This window comes from Scyliorhinus torazame, chromosome 2, assembly GCF_047496885.1.
Source record: "Scyliorhinus torazame isolate Kashiwa2021f chromosome 2, sScyTor2.1, whole genome shotgun sequence".
In the NCBI taxonomy this organism is placed as follows: domain Eukaryota; kingdom Metazoa; phylum Chordata; class Chondrichthyes; order Carcharhiniformes; family Scyliorhinidae; genus Scyliorhinus; species Scyliorhinus torazame.
Window position 1 is genome coordinate 290,280,595 of NC_092708.1, and position 22,163 is coordinate 290,302,757.

At 45.0% G+C, this 22,163-nt stretch overlaps 2 protein-coding genes across 6 annotated transcripts in view; one reads left to right on the forward strand and one right to left on the reverse strand.

The window, feature by feature from the left end:
* strn3 (striatin, calmodulin binding protein 3) overlaps positions 1–18,322 on the reverse strand; it is a 437,029-nt gene extending 418,707 nt beyond the window's left edge. For all 3 annotated transcript variants that reach the window (XM_072488228.1, XM_072488218.1, XM_072488210.1), the window contains exon 1: positions 17,940–18,322. In XM_072488228.1, coding sequence (XP_072344329.1) covers positions 17,940–18,170 — 231 coding nt within the window. In that variant the 5' untranslated portion in view covers positions 18,171–18,322. The remainder of the gene's footprint in view (positions 1–17,939) is intronic.
* ap4s1 (adaptor related protein complex 4 subunit sigma 1) overlaps positions 17,529–22,163 on the forward strand; it is a 61,893-nt gene continuing 57,258 nt past the window's right edge. Inside the window, exons 1-2 of one of the 3 annotated variants that reach the window (XR_011937629.1) lie at positions 17,529–17,781; positions 18,593–18,688. The gene's annotated coding sequence lies outside the window, so the exon portion shown is untranslated. The remainder of the gene's footprint in view (positions 17,782–18,592; positions 18,689–22,163) is intronic. The other 2 variants (XR_011937628.1, XR_011937630.1) reach the window with 2 other exon arrangements.

The window sequence follows — 22,163 nt, forward strand, 5'->3', positions numbered from 1 at the left end:
CCCCATCTAGCATCCTCTCCGCCACCGTAATACTGTTCTTGACTAACAGCGCCACACCTCCCCTTCTTTTGCCTCCTTCTCTGAGCTTACTAAAACACCTCAACCCCGGAACCTGCAACAACCATTCCTGTCCCTGCTCTATCCATGTCTCCGAAATGGCCACAACATCAAAGTCCCAGGTACCAACCCATGCTGCCAGTTCCCCTACCTTATTTCGTATACTCCTGGCATTGAAGTAGCCACACTTCAAACCACCTACCTGAACACTGGCCCCCTCCTGTGAAGTCAAATCTGTGCTCCTGACCTCTATACTCTCATTCTCCCGTACCCTAAAACTACAATCCAGGTTCCCATGCCCCTGCTGCATTAGTTTAAACCCCCCCCCCAAAGAGCACTAACAAATCTCCCCCCCAGGATATTTGTGCCCCTCAGGTTCAGATGTAGACCATCCTGTCTATAGAGGTCCCACCTTCCCCAGAAAGAGCCCCAGTTATCCAGAAATCTGAATCCCTCCCGCCTGCACCATCCCTGTAGCCAAGTGTTTAATTGCTCTCTCTCCCTATTCCTCATCTCATTATCACGTGGCACGGGGAACAACCCCGAGATAACAACTCTGTTTGTTCTCGTTCTGAGCTTCCATCCTAGCTCCCTAAAAGCCTGCCTGACATCCTTGTCCCCTTTCCTACCTATGTCGTTAGTGCCAATGTGGACCACGACTTGGGGCTGCTCCCCCTCCCCCTTAAGGACCCGGAAAACACGATCCGAGACATCACGTACCCTTGCACCTGGGAGGCAACATACCAAACGTGAGTCTCACTCGCTCCCACAAAATCTCCTATCTGTGCCCCTGACTATCGAGTCCCCAATTACTAATGCTCTGCTCCTCTCCCCCCTTCCCTTCTGAGCAACAGGGACAGACTCCGTGCCAGAGGCCCGTACCCCATAGCTTACCCCTGGTAAGTCGTCCCCCCCACAAGTATCCAAAGCAGTATACTTGTTACTCAGGGGAACAACTGCAGGGGATCCCTGCACTGACTGCTTCTTCCCAGTCCCTCTTACAGTTACCCATCTATCTCCAATCTTTGGTGTAACTAATTCCCTGAAGCTGCTATCTATGACCCCCTCTGCCTCCCGAATGATCCGAAGTTCATCCAACTCCAGCTCCAGTTCCCTAACTCGGTCTTGGAGGAGCTGGAGATGGCTGCACTTCCTGCAGGTAAAATCAGCAGGGACACTAACGGCATCCCTCACCTCAAACATCCTGCAGGAGGAACATTGCACTCCCTTTCCTGCCATCCCTCTAACTTCCAACCAAGATCTGGTTAATAAATAAATAAATAAATAAATAATATAATAATAATATAATATGGCACTTACCTCACACCAATGGGTCTTATTATTAGGTTAGAGGAGGAGGGTGGGTGGGAGACACTACACGTGTAGTGTCTCCGGTTTCCTCTCCACCAGAATTAATTGGTTGGGTGGGGGGGGGGGGGTTAATGCACTAATGAAAGACTATTACGAAGTTGATATTGCAACTTCAAAACAAATGCTAGAATCATGGAATCCCTACAGTACAGGAGGCCCATCGTGTACACCGACCCTCTGGAAGAGCACTCTACTCCCCACCTTTCCCTGCATCCCCATAACCTTACCTAACCTTTGGACACTAGTGATAATTTAGAAGGGCCAATGCACCTAACCTGCGCATCTTTGGGATGTGGCAGGAATCCAGAGCAGGCAGACATTGGGAGAACGTGCCAACTCGGCACAGTCACCCAAGGTTGAAATTGATCCCTAGCGCTGTGCTGACCGAGAATAAGGAAATCTCCAAAATCAAATGGGTCAGTCCCAGCTATCAACCGTTTTATCAAAAGAGGTGCAACCTCTCAGGAATTATTGGAGATTCTCAAAGGGTGTCTTTTGCAATGAGGAGCCATAAAAGAAAATTTACTTTTTATACATGTTTGCTTTGTTTTTTGAGGGGCATAGGGAGGGTTGATTGTATGAGTATGATAAAAAAAATATTTAGATCATGTATTATATGGGAACAAGGGTCTCTCGATCCACTTCATAGAATCTTTACACAGCAGGAGGAGGCCATATGGCCCATCAAGTCTGCACTGGCTCTCAAGAGAATTCTATCTGGTCCCACTCCCATACCTTACACATTCCATTTTCAGATAGCAATTCCGTTCCCTTAAATACCACGATTGAACCTGCCTCCACCAACCTCAGGAAGTTGTTCATTCTCCAAAGACCACCTAGGTGAAAACATTTTCCTCACTTCACTTCTACTCCTTTTGCCAATTATTTTGAATAATGTATTAGATCTTCTAGTTCTTGATGCTCTCTAGTTGCAACAGTTTCTCACTATTTACTCTGTCCATGCCCCTCATTATCTTGAATATCTCTATCAACTCTCCGTTTTTTTTTCTCCGTGGAAACGAGTCCCAATTTCTGATATCTAGCCTCATAGCTCCAGTTCTTTAACTCTGAAATCATTTTGTGAATTCCCCCTGTACTCTTCTCCAATGCCTTCATATCCTTCCTGGAGTATAGTGCCCAGAACTGGGCGCAATTCTCCAGATGAGCCCCAACTAGTCTCTTGTACAAGTTCATCATGTCCTCCTGAATGCCCCATTCATAAAGCCTAAAATACTATGCTTTATTAACTGTTCTCTCAACAACATCGTCAATGACTTATGTACATATACACGGAAGTCCCTCTGTTCCTGCACTTCCTTTACAGGTTCTCCCTTTCATTTCATACTCCAAATTCCTCCTACCAAATAGCACCTCACACCTCTGCCACTTGAGGGTTATTTTCATTTTAAGAAAGAAGGGAGTCTGTCAGGATAGGAAATAGTAAGAGTCAACAAGTGATTGAATAACTGGAGGCAAATTGGTTTAGCACATACTGGCCACATACAAGGAGGAAACAATGCCCCTCTTCTGCAGCTATGTTGGCGGTCCCTGGAAAGGGAACACAAGTTGGAGGCCTTTCGTATCAATAGGCACCATCGGGACTGGGGTGTATAGTTGGATTGGATTGGATTGGATTTGTTTATTGTCACGTGTACCGAGGTACAGTGAAAAGTATTTTTCTGCGAGCAGCTCAACAGATCATTAAGTACATGAGAAGAAAAGGGAATAAAAGAAAATACATAATAGGGCAACACAGTTGATCCCCAGAAACTGATTTTTAAAGTTTTAGTAAGTTTCCTTTAGGGGCTTTGAATTTGGTTGTCCCGTAAGCAGCATTCCCCCACCCACCCTTAATTTGTTTGATAGTTTAATCTGTTAATTTGATCCAATTTTTGGGTTGGATTCCATTTTGGGGGAAACAAGTGGTGATCTGAAAATGGAGTTTTATATCAGTGAGACGGAGTTCTATCTAGAAGTCAGACTTTATTACTACTAACCATTGGTGGTTAACAGCATAGAGTGGGCATAAACAGAGACAAGTTGACAGGCTGTGGCTAGATTTAGTGTGGCAATGATCAGTACTGGAGTCTCTGTTATTCCATAAGACTACAAGACATAGGAGCAGAATTAGGCCACTTGGCTCATCGAGTCTGCTCCGCCATTCAATCATGGCAGATATTTTCTCATCCCCATTCTCCTGCCTTCTCCCCATATGGAGAAGGGGCTGGTTTAGCACAGTGGGCTAAATCGCTGGCTTGTAATGCAGAACAAGGCCAGCAACGCGAGTTCAATTCCCGTACCAGCCTCCCCGAACAGGTGCCAGAATGTGGCGACTAGGAGCTTTTCACGGTAACTTCACTGAAGCCTACTTGTGACAATAAGCGATTATTATTTATTATTATAACCCCGATCCCCTTATTAATCAAGAACCTATCTAGCTCTGTCTTAAAGACACTCAGTGATTTGGCCTCCACAGCCTTCTGCGGCAAAGAGTTCCACAGATTCACCACCCTCTGGCTGAAGAAATTCCTCCTCGTCTGTTTTAAAGGATCGTCCCTTTAGTCTGAGATGGTGACCTCTGGTTCTAGTTTCTCCTACAAGTTGAAACATCCTCTCCTCATCCACTCTATCCAGGCCTCGCAATATCCTGCAAGTTTCATAAGATCTCCCCTCATCCTTCTAAACTCCAACGAGTACAGACTCAGAGTCCTCAACCGTTCCTCATACGACATGTTCTTCATTCCAGGGGTCATTCTTGTGAACCTTCTCTGGACCCTTTCCATCCTTCCTTAGATACGGGGCCCAAAACTGCTCATAATACTCCAAATGGGGTCTGACCAGAGTCTTATACAGCCTCAGGAGTACCTCCCTGATCTTGTATTCTAGCCTTCTTTGACATGAATGCTAACATTGCATTTGCCTTCTTAACTGCCGACTGAACCTGCACGTTAACCTTAAGAGAATCGTGAACAAGGACTCCCAAGTCCCTTTGTGCTTCTGATTTCCTAAGCATTTCCCCATTTAGAAAATAGTCTATGCCTAAATTCCTCCTTCCAAAGTGCATAACCTCACACTTTTCCACATTGTATTTCATTTGCCACTTCATTGTCCACTCTCCTAGCTTGTCCAAATACTTCTGCAGCTCCCTTGCTTCCTCAATACTACCTGTCCCTCTACAGATCTTTGTATCATCTGCAAACTTAGCAACAGTGCCTTCAGTTCCTTCTTCCAGATTATTAATGTGAAAAGTTGTGGTCCCAGCACAGACCCCTGAGGCACATCAGTAGTCACCAGCTGCCATCCTGAAAAAGACCCCTTTGTCCCCACCCGCTGCCTTCAGCCAATCCTCGATCCATGCCAGGATCTTACCCTTAACACCATGGGCTTTTAACTTATTTAATAATCTCCTATGCGGCACCTTCTCAAAGGCTTTCTGGAAATCTAAATAAATCGCATCCACTGGTTCTCCTTTGTCTAACTTCCTTGTTACCTCCTCAAAGAACTCAACAGATTTGTCAGCCACGACCTCCCTTTGACAAAGATATGCTGACTCGGTCCTATTTTACCATGCACTTCGCGATCTCATCTTTAATAACAGACTCTAAAATCTTACCAATGACCGAAGTTAGGCTAACCGGCTTATAATTTCCCATCGTCTGGCCTCCCTCCCTTCTTAAACAGTGGTGTTACATTAGCCACTTTCCAGTCCTCTGGGACCCTTCCTGCCTCCAGTGATTCCTGAAAGATCATCACCAATGCCTCCACAATTTCCTCAGCCATCTCTTTTCGGTCACAATCTACATTATTCACTTCAATGAAGTGTACTGATGAGACAAAGATAGGTGGAAGGGCAAGCTGTGGGGAGGTCAGAGGCTGTAAAGTGATATCGACCGGTTAGGTGAATGAGCAACAATAATGTGGGGAGGTATTGTAAGAATAGAAAAGCAGAATATCTTTGAAGGGTGGGGGTGTAAAACTTGTAAGTGTTGATGAACAAAGAGAACAAGGAACGCAGAAAGTTGCCATTCAGCTACAGCATACCATTAGGAAGGCAAATGACAGCTCAAAGCTGGCCTAAAAAGGGTGATGGCTAGTCGGCAGGGGGGTTGGAAGCCCCCCCATCCAGGCTGATCACATGGAACGTGAGAGGACTGAATGGGCCAGTCAAGAGGGCTCGCGTGTTCGCGCATTTGAGGGAACTGAAGGCGGACGCGGCAATGCAAGAGACACACCTAAAGGTTACAGACCAGACGAGATTGAGGATGGGTTGGGTTAGCCAAGTGTTCCACTCAGGACTGGACTCAAAGACCAGGGGGTAGCAATCTTGATCAGCAAACGAGTGGCATTCAAGGCAGGGAGAATCGTGTCAGATAAGGGGGGTAGATACATAATGGTGAGTGAGATGCTGGAGGGGGTGCAAGTGGTACTTGTGAACATATATGCTCCGAATTGGGACGGCGTGGAATTTGAGGCGAGTGTTAGGTAAGATCCCAGACTTAGAGTCACGAAGGAGTTTTCCTTTATTTCACATGTCAACAAGGTATACTGTCACATCGACTTTTTTGTTCTGAGCAGGGCGCTAATAAGTAGTGGTGGTGGTGATGGTGGTGGGGAGAGACTTAAACCACGGTGACCGGATGTCCAGCACTGAGTCCGTCCCTGTGGCTCAGAAGGGAAGGTTTGGGGGGGGGGGGGGGGGGGGAAGCAGGAGAACAATAGTTATTGGGGACTCGATAGTTAGAGGGACAGATAGACGGTTCTGTGGCAATTAAAGAGACTCACGGATGGTATGTTGCCTCCCGGCTGCCAGGGTCCGTGACGCTCGGACCGTGTTTTCAGAATCCTTAAGGGGAAGGGGGAACAGTCACAAGTTGTGGTACGCATAGGTACCAACGATATAGGTAAGAGTAGGGACGGGGATTTAAAACAGGAATTTAGGGAGCTAGGGTGGAAGCTGAGAGCCAGGACAAACCATGTTGTCATCTCTGGTTTGTTGCCGGTGCCACGAGCGAAGGAGGATGAGAGGCGACTTAATAGAGGTTTATAAGATGATGAGGGGGATAGATAAGAGAGGAAGGCGCAGAAGGGTGGGTGAGTAAATTTGCAGACGATACTAAAGTCGGTGGTGTTGTCGATAGTGTGGAAGGATGTAGCAGGTTACAGAGGGGTATAGATAAGCTGCAGAGCTGGGCTGAGAGGTAGCAAATGGAGTTTAATGTAGAGAAGTGTGAGGCGATTCACTTTGGAAGGAATAACAGGAATGCAGAATATTTGGCTAATGGTAAAGTTCTTGAAAGTGTGGATGAGCAGAGGGATCTAGGTGTCCATGTACATAGATCCCTGAAAGTTGCCACCCAGGTTGATAGGGTTGTGAAGAAGGCCTATGGAGTGTTGGCCTTTATTGGTAGAGGGATTGAGTTCCGGAGTCGGGAGGTCATGTTGCAGCTGTACAGAACTCTGGTACGGCCGCATTTGGAGTATTGCGTACAGTTCTGGTCACCGCATTATAGGAAGGACGTGGAGGCTTTGGAGCGGGTGCAGAGGAGATTTACCAGGATGTTGCCTGGTATGGAGGGAAAATCTTATGAGGAAAGGCTGATGGACTTGAGGTTGTTTTCGTTGGAGAGAAGAAGGTTAAGAGGAGACTTAATAGAGGCATACAAAATGATCAGGGGGTTGGATAGGGTGGACAGTGAGAGCCTTCTCCCGCTGATGGAAATGGCTGGCACGAGGGGACATAACTTTAAAATGAGGGGTAATAGATATAGGACAGAGGTCAGAGGTAGGTTCTTTACGCAAAGAGTAGTGAGGCCGTGGAATGCCCTACCTGCTACAGTAGTGAACTCGCCAACATTGAGGGCATTTAAAAGTTTATTGGACAAACATATGGATGATAATGGCATAGTGTAGGTTAGATGGCTTTTGTTTCGGTGCAACATCGTGGGCCGAAGGGCCTGTACTGCGCTGTATTGTTCTATGTTCTATGACGTTCAGAGACTATTTCCTCGGGTGCATGTAGCTGTTACAAGGGGGCATAAAGGTTCGGGGTGGGAGATATAGGAAGGATGTCCAAGGTAGGTTCTTTACTCAGAGAGTGGTCAGAGAATGGTTAGAGTGTGGATTGGACTGCCTGCTGTGATAGTGGAGTCGGACACTTTAAGAACTTTCAAGCGGTTATTGGCACATGGAGCACACCAGAATGACAGGGAGTGGGATAGCTTGATCTTGGTTTCGGACAAAGCTCGGCACAACATCGAGGGCCGAAAGGCCTGTTCTGTGCTCTACTGTTCTATGTTCTAATGCGAGGCGACTCAAGGCCAATGTTCGAAGGCTTCTCAATGTTATTATGATGCCCTCAGAAAGAGAGAGGCGGAGGTGGTGGTTTCGATGGATGCGGAGAAGGCTTTTGATCGGGTGGAGTGGAATTACCTGTGGAGGCGCTGGGAAGGTTTGGGTTTGGTGAGGGCTTTATTGACTGAGTGCATCAGTAGCGAGTGTGCGTACAAACTGGCTGAGGTCGGGTTATTTTGAACTACACCGAGGGACGAGGCAAGGGTGCCCCCTCTCCCCGTTCCTGTTTGCTCTGGCCATAGAGCCACTGGAAAGGGCTGGTGGTGGTGGTTTGGGGGGGGGGGGGGGGGGGGGGGGCACATGACAGCAGCTAGGATGAGTACGTTTTTTGGGGTAGAGGATAGGTGTGCGAGGTGCGTGGGAAGCCCAGAAAATCACGTCCACATGTTTTGGGCATGCCCAAAGCTTAGAGGGTTTTGGCAGGATTTTGCTAAGGCAATGTACACGGTACTAAAAACACGGGTGGGGCCGAGTCCGGAGGTAGCGATCTTTGGAGAGCCAGAAGTTCAGGGGGCAAAGGAGGCCAACCTCTTGGCCTTTGCCTCCCGGGTAGCCCGGAGACGGATCTCGTTAATGTAGAGATGTGGAGGGTCCCGAAGCCCCCCCCCCTCCCGAGTGTAGAAACCTGGATTGGGCTGGGGGGAGGGGGTGGGTAAGAAAGAGAGAGAAAAATGTTTATTTTACCATGTTGATGTCATTGTTTATGTTACTGTTATAAAAAATTTCAAATACCTTAATAAAAATTTTTTTTTTTTTTTTTTTTAAAAGGAAGGCAAATGGCATCACTTTCCCCTCATCTCAAAGGGATGGAACCACACATATAAATAAGTCTGTTTGGTGAGATTACATTTGGAATACTGTGTGCAGTTTTTATCCACATATTCCCCACCCCAACTTAGCTGTGCTCTCACCCCACCTCATATGGGCAGAGTATCACTGGCATTGCCAACTTGGCACCCCAGCACTGCCACCCAGGCACCCTGACTGTGCCAGGGTGGTGGTGCCAAAGTGCAAGCAGGAGTGCCAGAGTACCACCCTGTCCAGAGCCTGACCACCAGGGGGCCTCCAATGGCCTAGGAGCAGAGGGACCCGTGTATATGTGCAGAAGTCATTGAAGATGGCAGGACAGGTGGAGAGCAGTAAATAAAGTAGACCGTGGGGCAGCAGATGGCGCAGTGGTTAGCACTGCAGTCTCACAGCATCGAGGTCCCAGGTTCGATCCCGGCTCTGGTCACCGTCTATGTGGAGTTTGCACATTCTCCGCATGTTTGCGTGGGTTTCGCCCCCACAACACAAAGATGTGCAAGGTAGGTGGATTGAACACGCTAAATTGCCCCTTAATTGGAAAAAATGAATTGGGTACTCAATTTTTAATTTTTTTTTTAAATTATTTTAAATTTAAAAAAATAAAGTCGACCGTATTCTGGGCTTTACTAACAGGGCATAGAGTACAAATGGTTATGCTGAACTTATGCAAGACACTGGTTGGAGCTCAGCTGGAATGTTGTACGTGGTTCCTGGGCACCACAGTAGAGAAAGATGTGAACACATTAGAGAGAGAGAGAAGAGGTTTGCAAGATGGTTGCAGTGATGAGAAATTTACGATGTTAGATTGGAGAGGTTGGGACTGTTCTCCTCAGACATGGCTAAGAGATTTGATAGAGATGCTCAAAATCATGAGGGGGCTGTATATAGAATAGAAACTGTTCCCGTTCGTAAAAAGATCAAGGGGAGGGCACAGATTTAAAGTGATTTGCATATGAGATGGGAGGAAACGTTTTCACATGAGTGATTCGGGTCCAGAATGCACTTCCTGCGAGTGAATAGAAACTATGTGCAGGGGTACGGAAAAAGGGCAGGGGATGTCATAAGGTTTGGAGAGCTGGCGCACAAATGGCCCTATACTGTAACGAAATTCTGTGATTCCGTGACTGGTGAGAAAAAATTACTTCACTCGAAAGGATTTAAAGCTTTGGAACTCTCTACCCCAGTGTTGTGGATACACCATTGCTGATAACATTGAAGGCTGGATTTTATCTAGACATGGTCGGTTATGGAATCGAGGGAAATGAGAGCAGGAGGGCAAGTGGAGTTGAAGCCCAAAGTTAGCCATGATCTCATTGAATGGTGGAGCAGCTGGTGGTCTACTCCAGCTCCCATTTCTTGGAAACCAGGGCAATACCTTGCTTTAAAGATTTTACTTCTGGGAGATTAACATAGCACGAAGTCAGGAGGGTGAAGTAAATTCAAGCCACGATCCACCGGCCACACCGCGCTCGACTAAGAGCGCAACCGGGAGAGGTTTCCCTTCACACCGCGCGGTATCTACCCACTCCTGCAAGGCGTCAAGAGTCAGAACCATGCCCAAAAGGGATGTGAGCAAATGGCACTCGCCAGCCTATTTTGAACCGACTTCGGCGAGCTTACCCGGAATTATTTACCGGCTTCCCTAGTGAGGCAGTAACTGGGTGCCAATCAGCACAAGTCCACACAAACTTGGATCAGGTATAACTGCAACCAGGTGGTTGCCCAGGCCATCTGAGGCCCCTGGGTGGTCAGGGATAGTGCATGGTGGTTCCCTGGTCCTCCCCCTGGAACGCAAATACGTTGCCACTGCCAAGGTAACACTGCCAAGCTGGCATGAGCACTGCCTTGGTGCCAGGGCAAGTGCCAGAGGGGCACTGCCAAGGGTCAGGGGCAGAGGGAGTCCATGCCCATGAAAGGAGGGTGCAGTGGGGTTTGGACGGTGGGGGGTGCATTGCACGTAAGTAGAGGCCTCGGAGGTTAGAGAGCCTGTATGAGGGTGTGGGGGGGCCTAAAGAGAGGGAACCCCATAGTAGGGTGTCCTTACTTGGGGGGGTATGGGGTATTGCCGATGTGTGAGTATGCGGTGGGGAGGGGGGGGGGGGGGGGAATGAGAGAGGGGGAGGGAGAGAGAGTGACATTGCCCATGGGTCGGGAGTGTGGGGGACCAACAAACTCACTTAGAGATTGGGGTACCTTTTCAAAATAGCAGTCCAATCTTTGAGTTCATCTCCCCAGTCCTGAAAATTTTTTAAGTCTGGGCTGAACTGGTGAGAAACTTCCCAGGGCCCAACAGATGTGCACGGTAGGTGGATTGGTCATATGTTTTTATTAAAACAGTAAAAAATATATACACAGCCAAACAGTACAAACACTAATTTTGTGTTGGAGAAACTGGGTACCTTCGCCTCAGTACCAATGTACGGGGAGGGGTGGGTGCATACTCGGATTATTAAAACAGTTCACAACACATTTCTACAAAAAACAAATGGTACACGCACTAAACTTTGCACTGGAGAGACCAGATACCCTCACCTCTGTACCAACAGACGGGAAAGGAAGGGGGTGGTGGGGAGAGAGGGGAAAGGTGGGTGGTGGGCTAAATTGCCCCTTAATTGGAGAATAAAAAGAATTGGGTACTTCAATATATGCTGCAGGTTTATAGCCACCATGCAAGTACAGCAATTTCATGACCTTCATGTCAAGTGAGGCTGAAAGTGAATTATGTTTTCACAAAGCTATCTGTGGAGTGGCACAACTCTGACAACTTATGGATATTTGCACTTAACTGGAAATCTGCAGCTCACCTGAAGATGCTATACCACTGTTACATAAGTAACAGCGATCACCTAAATCAATAAGGAATCAAGGGTTATTCTAATAACCTTTGTTAATGTCACAAGTAGGCTTACATGAACACTGCAATGCAATTACTGTGAAAATCCCCTAGTTGCCACGTCCAACGTCTGTTCAGGTACACCGAAGGAGAACTCAGAATGTCCAATTCACCTAACAGCATGTATTTCGGGACTTGTGGGAGGAAATCGGAGCACCCGGAGGAAACCCACCCAGACACTGAGAACGTGCAGGTTCCACAGACAGTGACGCAAGCCAGGAATTGAACCTGGGACCCTGGTGCTGTGAAGCAACAGTGCTAACCACTGTGCTACCATGCTGCCCTTGAGTTGAGGATTATCATATCAGGTCAGGGCGGAGTAGACTCATCCCTGCTGTGCAGGAGGAGGCCAGACTCTGCACTGACCCTTTGAATGAGAATTCTGCTGTTTTACAAGTGTCCACCCCTACCTATCCCTGTAATCCCACAACCTAACCTGCACATCCCTGGATATTAAGAGGTAATTTAGCATGACCGATCCACCTAACCCACACATCTTTGGACTTTGGGAGGAAACCGGAGCACCGGGAGGAAACCCATGCAGACATGGAAAACATACAAACTCCACACAGTCAGCCGAGGCTGGAATTAAACCCAGTCCCTGGCACTGTGAGGCAGCTCGATGGGCCAAATAGCCTGCTTCTGCTGGCCTTACCATTACTCCCACAGAAAATTCCAGCCCATCAATTAAAACTCCACAATTATTAGTAAATCTTTTGGTTCACAACAGAAACTCACTGCTGATATAACTTGGCTCCATTCTTTTGTCAAGAGTTGCTTACTTTCAATAGCAGCCCTATATTAACAAAAATACCACATTTTAACACCTGTGTATCAATGTTGTGATTTTTTTTTTTTATTAAATCAGCACTTTAAATTCCTAAAATGACAAAATGCTTCATATACATTACTGTTCCTTCTAACATTATTTTGAAACCCAATAGCAAAATAAATTAAAGGACATAATTTATAAATAAGAAAGAAACAAATCTAGCAATTAAAGCAACAAAAAAATATATATTAGAAATGTGTGCCTAATTGCCAGCCAGGATAAGATTCCATCCTAGCTTTTAAAAGGGAATTGGATAAGCACCTTGGATTCGGTCTTCAGTTTTTTTCCAAGGCGCATGCACGGCAAGTCACTGCACAGCAAAATGTGAGTTTGATCATTTAACCCAAATATAGTGGTGCAAATCAAATTTGTAATTAAATCAGTAAATTATGTAACTGTGCCACATGTCAAGTGGCATTTATTAGCATATATATATTTATTAATGGGAAATGAGCATCACTGGCTAGACCAGCATTTATTGCCCATCCTAATTGGCCTCAAGGTGGTGGTAAGCTGCCTTCTTGAGCCGCTACAGTCCATGTGGTGTAGGTACACCGACAGTACTGTTCGGGAGTGTTCCAAGATTTTGACCCAGCAACGTGGATATATTTCCAATGATGGTGTTTGGTGGAGGAGTACTTCCAGGTGGTGATGTTTCCACAATGTTAGTGGCAAATGTCACAAAGCTAAATTCAACAGCAAAATATATTATTGGTTATGAACACTGGCCTTCCTCTCCTTTGAAATTCTGGTAAGAAATCTTACAACACCAGGTTAAAGTCCAACAGGTTTGTTTCAAATCACTAGCTTTCAGAGCACTGCTCCTTCCTCAGGTGAATGAAGAGGTATGTTCCAGAAACATATATAGAGACAAAGTCAAAAATGCAAAGATACTTTGAATGCGAGCATTTGCAGGTAATTAAGTCTTTACAGATCCAGAAATCTAGGCTTGAAATTCTAGGCTTGACTTTGGGATTGACACAAACAACACTTGATCTAAAAAAAATGTAATGTTTAAGCTTTTAAATACAAAGTATAAATTACCTCAGTAGCAATGATACCATCAAATCCAATACTTAAACAATGGTAACAACAGCTTAAAAATCAATGTTAAAACCAACTATGGTAGAAAATTCTACAAACTCGCTTGTGACTGGCACCACTATTACATAATTTAAGACTCTGTCTAAAGAACTGAATTATCCAATTTATTTGAATTAAGGAATATAAGAAACAAAATAGGAAATTAGTGAAAAACATTGAATTAATGCTACACAAATTTCATTTAAATCTTGTTAAATGAACCAGATTGAATGATCAATTCTAATGTTAAAACAAAATTTAAAATTGAATTATTCAGTATAAGTAGAACAGGTGCCTGCAAGCCAGATGGTACTGGATTTGTCCCATGGCGCTTTGTTATTCAAAATTACTAGCCAATATAAAGTTTTGTCAATTCTCAGTTAGGCTAGCAACTGCAAGAACAGTCAGAAGTGAGGTTCTCCATTCAAAAAGAATTGCCCAACTCAGGTGCCAATGCAGAACACTTTGTAAGTGATTTGAGTTATAGCTTCCCAACATTCTGAGGCACCGTGGATTTTCAGTAGAGAATGAAAGGAAGGGCAAAAGGAGGATTTTGTTTTTTAAAATAATGACTTTCAAGAAACCTGGAATAGTTAACTTGCAGCATTTTCCTAAATGACTACATTTTAAGAGTAGATACACGAAAGGTTATCCCTCTTCCTATTCCTAAATCATAACACTTCAACTATCACCAGTCATCATTAGCACAGCTACTCATCTTGAAGGCATTCTCTCAATTTACATCATCTGTCACCCCCTAACTACTCATCACCAACTGGCAGTGCAGATGCACATGCAGGCTAACCCTTTGAACAAAGGAAAATAAAAGTTTCATGGGTGACAGTAACCAGCAAGTGGGAGGCTGCAGCTTACCAATCTTCATAACACTTTCTCTTCATCCTAACTTCAAGAAATAAATACAAAACAGTTTTCCTGACCATTTATTTTATAACTGGTCAAAACCTAATTTTAAGTTTACTACCCATCTAGCTTCAATTCAAATTTAATACTGAGCTGTAGAAGCCACCAAATGTTAGTATAATTCTGAAAATAATTAACTAGTTAAGAAAGAAATGTGCAATTATATAATTTCAGTAATTATACAGGCATTTTGTAAAGCAGTGGACAGCATCCATGCCTCTTAAGCCAGAGGCTCAGAAAGAGGTGTTCCATAATGCAGCCAAACAGGTTCAGTATCAACCTGTGAATTCTTCCAATGTAATGGCAGGTGGTTAAAGCAGGAGAGATTCCTGGCCAGCCATGTAAGAAATTTGAGCCTCTACCATCACTATCCGTAGCTCCAGGCTACAACATGCATGTAAAATTGCATGTTGCCACAGCAACTCTGACTCCTTGACCACTGGATCAGATCGGAGCCAACACTGCAAGGTTTGTTCTGGTTGGGGTGAATTTGGGACCTTGCCCTTCTGTGGAGACTTGGCGCTGTAGGGCAGGCCTGCCCACAGGCAGAGATCTCCAGAATTATAATTCTGGAGCGGATGAGAATACTTTGGTCATGCGTACTCCCTGTGTATAAGGACCAAAAGGATACATTTTTTTGTTGATAATAATAATCTTTATTGTTGTCACAAGTAGACTTGCATTAACGCTGCAATGAAGTTACTGTGGGATAAGCTGTTAAGCGAGGACAAAAAAAGCCATGACTCAGACTCCAGATCGCTGTGTGTCAGTGCCTGCTAAATGTTAGGTGAGACCAGGACCAAGTCTTATATGCAATCCAGTCATTACTCCAACAAGTAGTAGATGCTAGCTCAATTAACAATTCTTAATTTTGGATCAAGATTTTTGCTCAAGAAGGCTGTGAAAGTATATGGAGCCAAGGCAGATGTTAAGATCAGCCAAGATCTCAAAATGGCAGTTTAGGATTGAGCAGCTAAATTGAGCAGCTACTCCTGTTCCCATGAATAATGAACACTATATGGAAGACCCCCACCAATAAAATCATACTTCTGATGTAGTCAATGCTTTTAGCTGAGGAGGGATAGATAAATGTTTAGTCCATAAAACAAAACTTTGTACGATGTTGTTTTTATGTTTTAAGAAGATCTAGCAATCAGCATCACATAATTACTGGTTGAGGTCCAGCAAAGTTAATTTACTGGTTGTGAGATCAATGTTTCAGGGCATTATCTGCTTTATTAAATATTCACATTATAGAAGAATTCAGGCAAGCAAACCGACTGTATACCGAGATTACTGGTGATTGAAAATTAAATCACTACGTTGCTTACATTAAAAAGTAAATACAACTAAAATTAATGTCCCACTGTTCCATGCGTATCACATTATCAGGTAGACAATGCTTCCAGAACTAGCATTTATTTAATGAATTTATGCCCTCAAAAACACTTCAAAGTAATCGTAATTTTTGATGTGTAGTCACTATAAATGTACCAAACTCTGCAAACCAATTTCTATGCAAGCTCCAACATGATTAGTTTATCTGGTTTTCAATGTTGTTGAAGAAATGATTTGCCAGGAGAATTACTAAACTTAAATAGTATTGCACAATTATTCATGGAATCAAAGCATGTAGAAAAGCTATTGCAGCGAGTGGTGAGGGCACATTTAATCATGGCATTCAAAAAGTAATTGGAGAAACACCTTTTGAGGGGAGGAAAGATTTACAGGGCTACAGTGAAAGGGCAGTAGAGTGAGACAAGTTAAATTGCTCTTGCAGAGAACTGACACACGCTCTTCAACCAAATAACTTCTGTGCTGCAATTATCCCATGATTTCATTTGCACAGTTCAATATGAAATGCATGGAATACATACAGATTGTAAATGTATTTAACAGTATTAATAGCAAAATCAATGGGACATGGATGAAATTCTTAAAATGTGAATCATCCTAAATGGCTCAAGGCGATAAAACCACATGTTAATCAGTAATTACTGAATATTTTTAAGAATGAAAACAATCCACAGCTTTCATCAAGTTTCTTTTCATAGATTTTCTCCTTCATCATTCTTCAGAGTCATTTATGGCACAGAGGAGATAATTCAAGAACAAAGAAATGTACAGGAACAGGCCCTTCGGCCCTCCAAGTCTGTGCCGACCATGCTGCCTGCCTAAACTAAAATCTTCTGCACTTAAAGAACAAAGAAAATTCAGTTCATTGAATCCATGTCAGTTCTCAGCGGAGCAATTAAATCAGTCCCATAGTACTGTTTGATCCCCATAGCCCTACAGGTTTATTTCTTTCAAGTGTCCTTCCAATTTTCATTCAAAATCATTGATTGTTTCAATTTCCACCACCCTCTTGGGCAGTGAGTTCCAGGTCAATACCGCTCATTGTGTAAAAAATGTTCTTCCTCACATCCTCTGCGTCTCTTGCTCAAAACCATCGGTGCCCTCCTAGTACTTAATATCAGCTAGATCTACTTTATCCAAACCTGTTAATCTCCTGACCCTGGAACTATTCTGATAAATATCTTCTGCACCCTCTCATCCTTCCTAAAGTGTGGTAACCAGAATTGGACACAATACTCTTGTTAGGAGTTAATCAGAGTTTAGCCAGATGGATATTGCAGTTGTTACAAGGAGATAGCATAGATACAACCCAAGTTTTTGATGATGGTATAGGATTAAAATTGCAACTGGCGAAAGAGTTACAAACCCACCAACTATTATACATGACTAAACGTTGAGGTGTATGCCGCCCCATGGTTACAATGGCACTCTTTCTTCTACACAAGACATAATTCTCCCTTGGAGCCATAGAAGAGACAGTACTTTGTACAAGTCATGCATTACAAAACAGCATTGTTGAAATTAGTTTCAGAAGTGGATATCAAGTAGTATAACATTAATAACTTGTTGAACGTTGAACCGAGACTGAACACGATGAACCATTGTTGCTATAAGTCATTAATGCGAGAATCTATCCCTGTTTATAACTTCAAAAATGAAATTGCAAATCAACATACTAAAATAATCTATTAAAACCGCATCACGTCATTCAACTGTATGTCACACTATGCCCAATGATGTGGTCAGTCCCAACCTGCCGGATCACAACTGAATTGCTTCAAAAATCCATATTGAATTTCGGGCAAATTACGGAAACTAAGTCATCTCCGGCATCAAGTGTTTATGAAATGCTTTCCAAACAATCCATTCCAGAAGACCAGATCCTAGTTTTCAGAACCTTGTTCGTCCCACATACAAAAATAGCACAATGTCTGACAGTAGCCCCAAACGGGAACGAACTAGAAGAAACAAATTAAGTTGACAGAACAGGGCCATCAGATGAGCTGAAGGTTGGGCATCCACACATAAATGTTCCAAGTTATTTACACCCAGCTGCTCGGCGCCATATTGGAAACAAAAATGGCGGCGGCGAGGATGACCCCACATTTGGGTAAATACCGGCCGCTATTTCAATCCTTTCCCCCTAGCCCCGGGTGACCACTGGCCGCAGAACCGTATCGCTCACTCCAAGCCCGACGTCCCCAGCTGTCTGTCCGCCCTTTCTCCGATTCCCCAGCCCCGGTGTGTTAGCGTCGTCTGTCACTCTACCTGCAGCTCGGCCCTCTCCACCTCCCAGTGTGCTCGCTCCATCTCGAAGCGGGCCCACTCGTGTTGGATATAGTGTAAAATGCCGGGGATAGTGTACTGGGGCCGCTGCAGTTCCTCCGGCTGACCCTGCTGCTGCCGGACACCGTTGTTGTTGCTGCCGTTGCTTCCCGGGCCCAGCAAAGGGCCTCCAGAATTGTTGTGCGAGGACATCCCTATAGGATGATCGTCCATGTTTATTATTACTAGGGTGCTATTGTTATTTTGGATAATTAGTGGGAAGGGTTCACGAGGAAAGGAGAGTGGCCGGATGAGTCTCAACGACGCAAACGAGCCGCCATTGCCCTTCTGTCTGCAGAATATGGCGGCTGCGCTGTGGGTGGGGGAGGGGCGCCCGCGGCCTTTTGGCCAAATACAGCGGCAGCGCCAGTGCGCAGGCGCGCTTCCGCCGCGCACACCTGCCCAGCGTCTGCTGGCCGCTCGCTGGCGCAGGGGTAGGCGGTTCCAACGCAGGAGAACCAGTAATCAAAACAAAAAATTACACTGCCCACTTCAGGACCGATCGGTGTTCGTTAGAAATGGTCTGGGACTCAGTTTGATGTAAAATTTTTACTACCTTCAAAAATTAATTCAGTGGATGCATCACTGTTTTGCAGATACCATTTTTGGAGCATGTTTATTGAGATATTGGAGGTGTTTCATTTAACGGCCTGCTAACCAAGCAGAAAAAAGTTTGAGGTAACTTTCTTGAGGTAATAATAGAACATACAGTGCAGAAGGAGGCCATTCGGCCCATCGAGTCTGCACGACCCACTTAAGCCCTCACTTCCACCCTATCCCCGTAACCCAATAACCCCTCCTAACCTTTTTGGTCACTAAGGACAATTTATCATGGCCAATCCACCTAACCTGCACGTCTTTGGACTGTGGGAAGAAACCGGAGCACCCGGAGGTAACCCACGCAGACACGGGGAGAACGTGCAGACTCCGCACAGACAGTGACCCAGCGGGGAATCAAACCTGGGACCCTGGTGCTGTGAAGCCACAATGCGATCCACTTGTGCTGCCCCCTTTTTTTATTTTTCTCAAAATCATATTTAATGCCCTTTCAGTTCCAAAGGTACAAATAATAACCTATTCATAAAAACGGCACCTTGCAGCTCATTAAAGAATGAATCAAGTGCCATCTTCTACCAGAAAAACACAGGACAAAAACTCGAGGCCTCAAATCAATAGTATTCAAAACGTCAAGTTTGAGCCAGTGTGGTACTGAACCATTTGGGCCATCAGGAGTCAGTTTTGATTCTGGTCTTTTTTGGCTTAAATAGGACAGTGGTTAGCGTACATGAGTTCCTTTGCTAAAGAAGAAAGAAAGCAGCTATTGTCTTACTCTTGGTTGCTATCCAGTTGTCTTCACTATGAAGGCATACAGCCTTAATTATCCATCTAACGTTCATTGTCTCAGCTCGCACTGAAAAAAAAGGTGAGATACCAGAGTAGGCACAGGAACAGGAGTAGACCATACTATGGCCCCTCAAACCTGCTCTTCCATTCCATCTGATCACGACTAATCTTCTGCCTTCTCGTATGTCCCTTGATTCCATGTGAGATCAAAAATGTATCTATATTCAATGATGGCGAATCCAAACTTATCGAGTGTAGAGAATTCCAAAAGATTCACAAACCTCTGAAGAAATTTCTCCTTCGCTCCATGCTAAATGTTTATAAATTTTATTCCATTCTCAAGGGTTACAAAGCCAATGTTCAGAGTGGACAGGGCAAGCCATTAACCCATCTACTTGCTTGCTCCAAAACAAATTCAAATTAAATCCAATTCATGGTTCACACAAAGGAGATGTACTGGATCCAAGCTGGCAAGAACTGGCATTACACCTGATCTCATGCTTGATCTTAGCCAAAAGGCCAAATTATCCTTATCCTGAGACTGTTTCCTAGATTCCCAGACCAGGACAAACAACCTCTGTGACTAATCTGTCAAGCCACTTCAGATTTCTGTATGTTTCAATGAGATCACCTCTCATTCTTTTAAACGCCAAAGAATACAGAGGTCTTCCCGGTGTGTGTGCCCCTCTCCCCAGCAAACGGGTTCGTTCCCATAGATATCACACCCAGTCCCCGAAAAAAAAGAGGCAAGGGGATAGTGAAGAAATCCCAGAAGCTGGCGCAGCCCCCCGAGCAAGGTGCTTCGGGATCGAACGGGGCCCGTTTCACCCAGTGCAATTTAGCACCCCGAACGTGTTCAATTTCTCAGGGGAGGAGGACAGCGAAAACCCCCTTCTTCTTGGGTTCATAGCGGGTTATAGTTTGGAAGACCCTCTGTCCCAACCGCTGTCTTCAAGCACCTCTGCCACCATACCGTACCTGTTTCCAGAGTTGTTTCCGGGGCCTTCTGTTGACCGGGGACGGAGCGGTGATCGGCACCACCGCCTCCCGCTGGCCTGGGATCCCGAGGAGATCCCGCCTGTCGATGATCTTGGTGGCGGGTTCGAGGCAGGCCCTGGGTTAGTCGGGGGGCCCGTGCCGTCTGCCGCACTCAGTGTGATGGAGGACCCGGGCGCGGAGGGTGAATGTCCAAAGGCTGTCAACCGCCCGATGTCGGGAGCGGAGGGTGCAAATCAGGCTCTCTGAAAGGGATGCATAGCTCACTTGTGTCCGACACTGTGTTGCCCCTCACCCCCTCTGGGGGACTCCCGGAATCTGTCACATCATAATTGAAGGTTCTTTTATTTCTCTGCCTCTGTAGATAGTTTAGGCAGTGCCCTATTGGGCCCCCCTCCACTAACCTCCCCCTCCATCCCCACCACCCTCCTTTCCCCTCTCTCCCCACCACCCCCCTTTCCTCCTCCCCTTCCTCCCCATTCTGTTGGTACAGAGGAGAAGATATCTGGTCTCTCCAGTGCAAATTTAGTGCCTGTACCATTTTTGTACAACTGTGTTTGTTAACCGTTTAAATAACCAGAATATCCTAACCCCCCCCCGTACATCGGTACAGAGGGGAGGGTACCCAGTTTCTCCAATGCAAAATTAGTGTTTGTACCGTTTGTCCTTTTACAACTGTAATGGTTACTGTTTTAATAACAATATTTATAGACCCAATTTACTCAGGATTGGGACAAAAACTGCATTAATAAATATTGTTTGTAATTATCTTTATTTTTGGCAATTAGTGCTATTAGTGTTTTGTTCAGTCTAAAATAATAAAAATCGTCAGTTGTTGCTAATTAAGTACTGTAATTGAAGTAACGTTCGAAGACTTGAGATGTAGGGACATGCATGTTTCATGGGTTAAGACTAATTTCTCCTGCAAAAGATTAGTTTGGTCAATAATGTATTTATGCTAATTGATCTATTATTTTTATTCTGCTGAACTACTTAAAAAAGTGTTAGTGTATAACAGTTTGAATTTGATTGTACAAAATACTAGTTAGTAAGAGGCCAGGATGGAATCCTAACTCAATTGAGAGAATGGGTTGTAATCAGCTTAGCCATCCATCAGTGCATCTGGCTCAAGCACATCAAGCTGCACCACACCTTGCTTTCTTTTTTTTAAATTTAGAGTACCCAGTTTTTTTCCAATTAAGGGGCAATTTAGCGTGGCCAGTCCACCTACTTTGCACATCTTTGGGTTGTAGGGGTGAGACCTAAGCAGACGCAGGGAGAATGTGCAAACTCCATACAGACAGTGACCAAGGCAGGGATTGATCCCGGATTCACAGCGCCATGAGGCAGCAGTGCTAACCACTGTGCCACCCTCAGGCCTTACTTTCTGCTGCAAAAGTCACTTATACTCTAAGATCATCCTGGAGCATAAAGATAACCCTAATCTTTGCTCTGTTCCCATCACATCTTTGTTAACCGTGTCTGGGAAATTGTGTATTACAAATTTATTAGACTTTTTTTGATGATGTAACTAGCAGGGTGAATAATAGGATGCCAGTATTTGGATTTGCAAAAGGCATTTGATAAGGTGTCACATAAAAAGTGACTATACCACGGCCGCGCTCGCTGGTCCCATCAGGGGGGGCAAAGACATTGGCTGGGCTAATGGTGGAAATGGGAAGGGTGGACCCTTAGAGGTTTCTGCACCCGAGGGAACGGGAGTACTCGTTTTTCCAGCAGTCCATAAGATATACTCGCGGATCGACTTTTTTGTGGTGGGGAAGGCTTTGCTGGCTGGGGTTAAGAGGTCGGAGTACTTGGCAATTG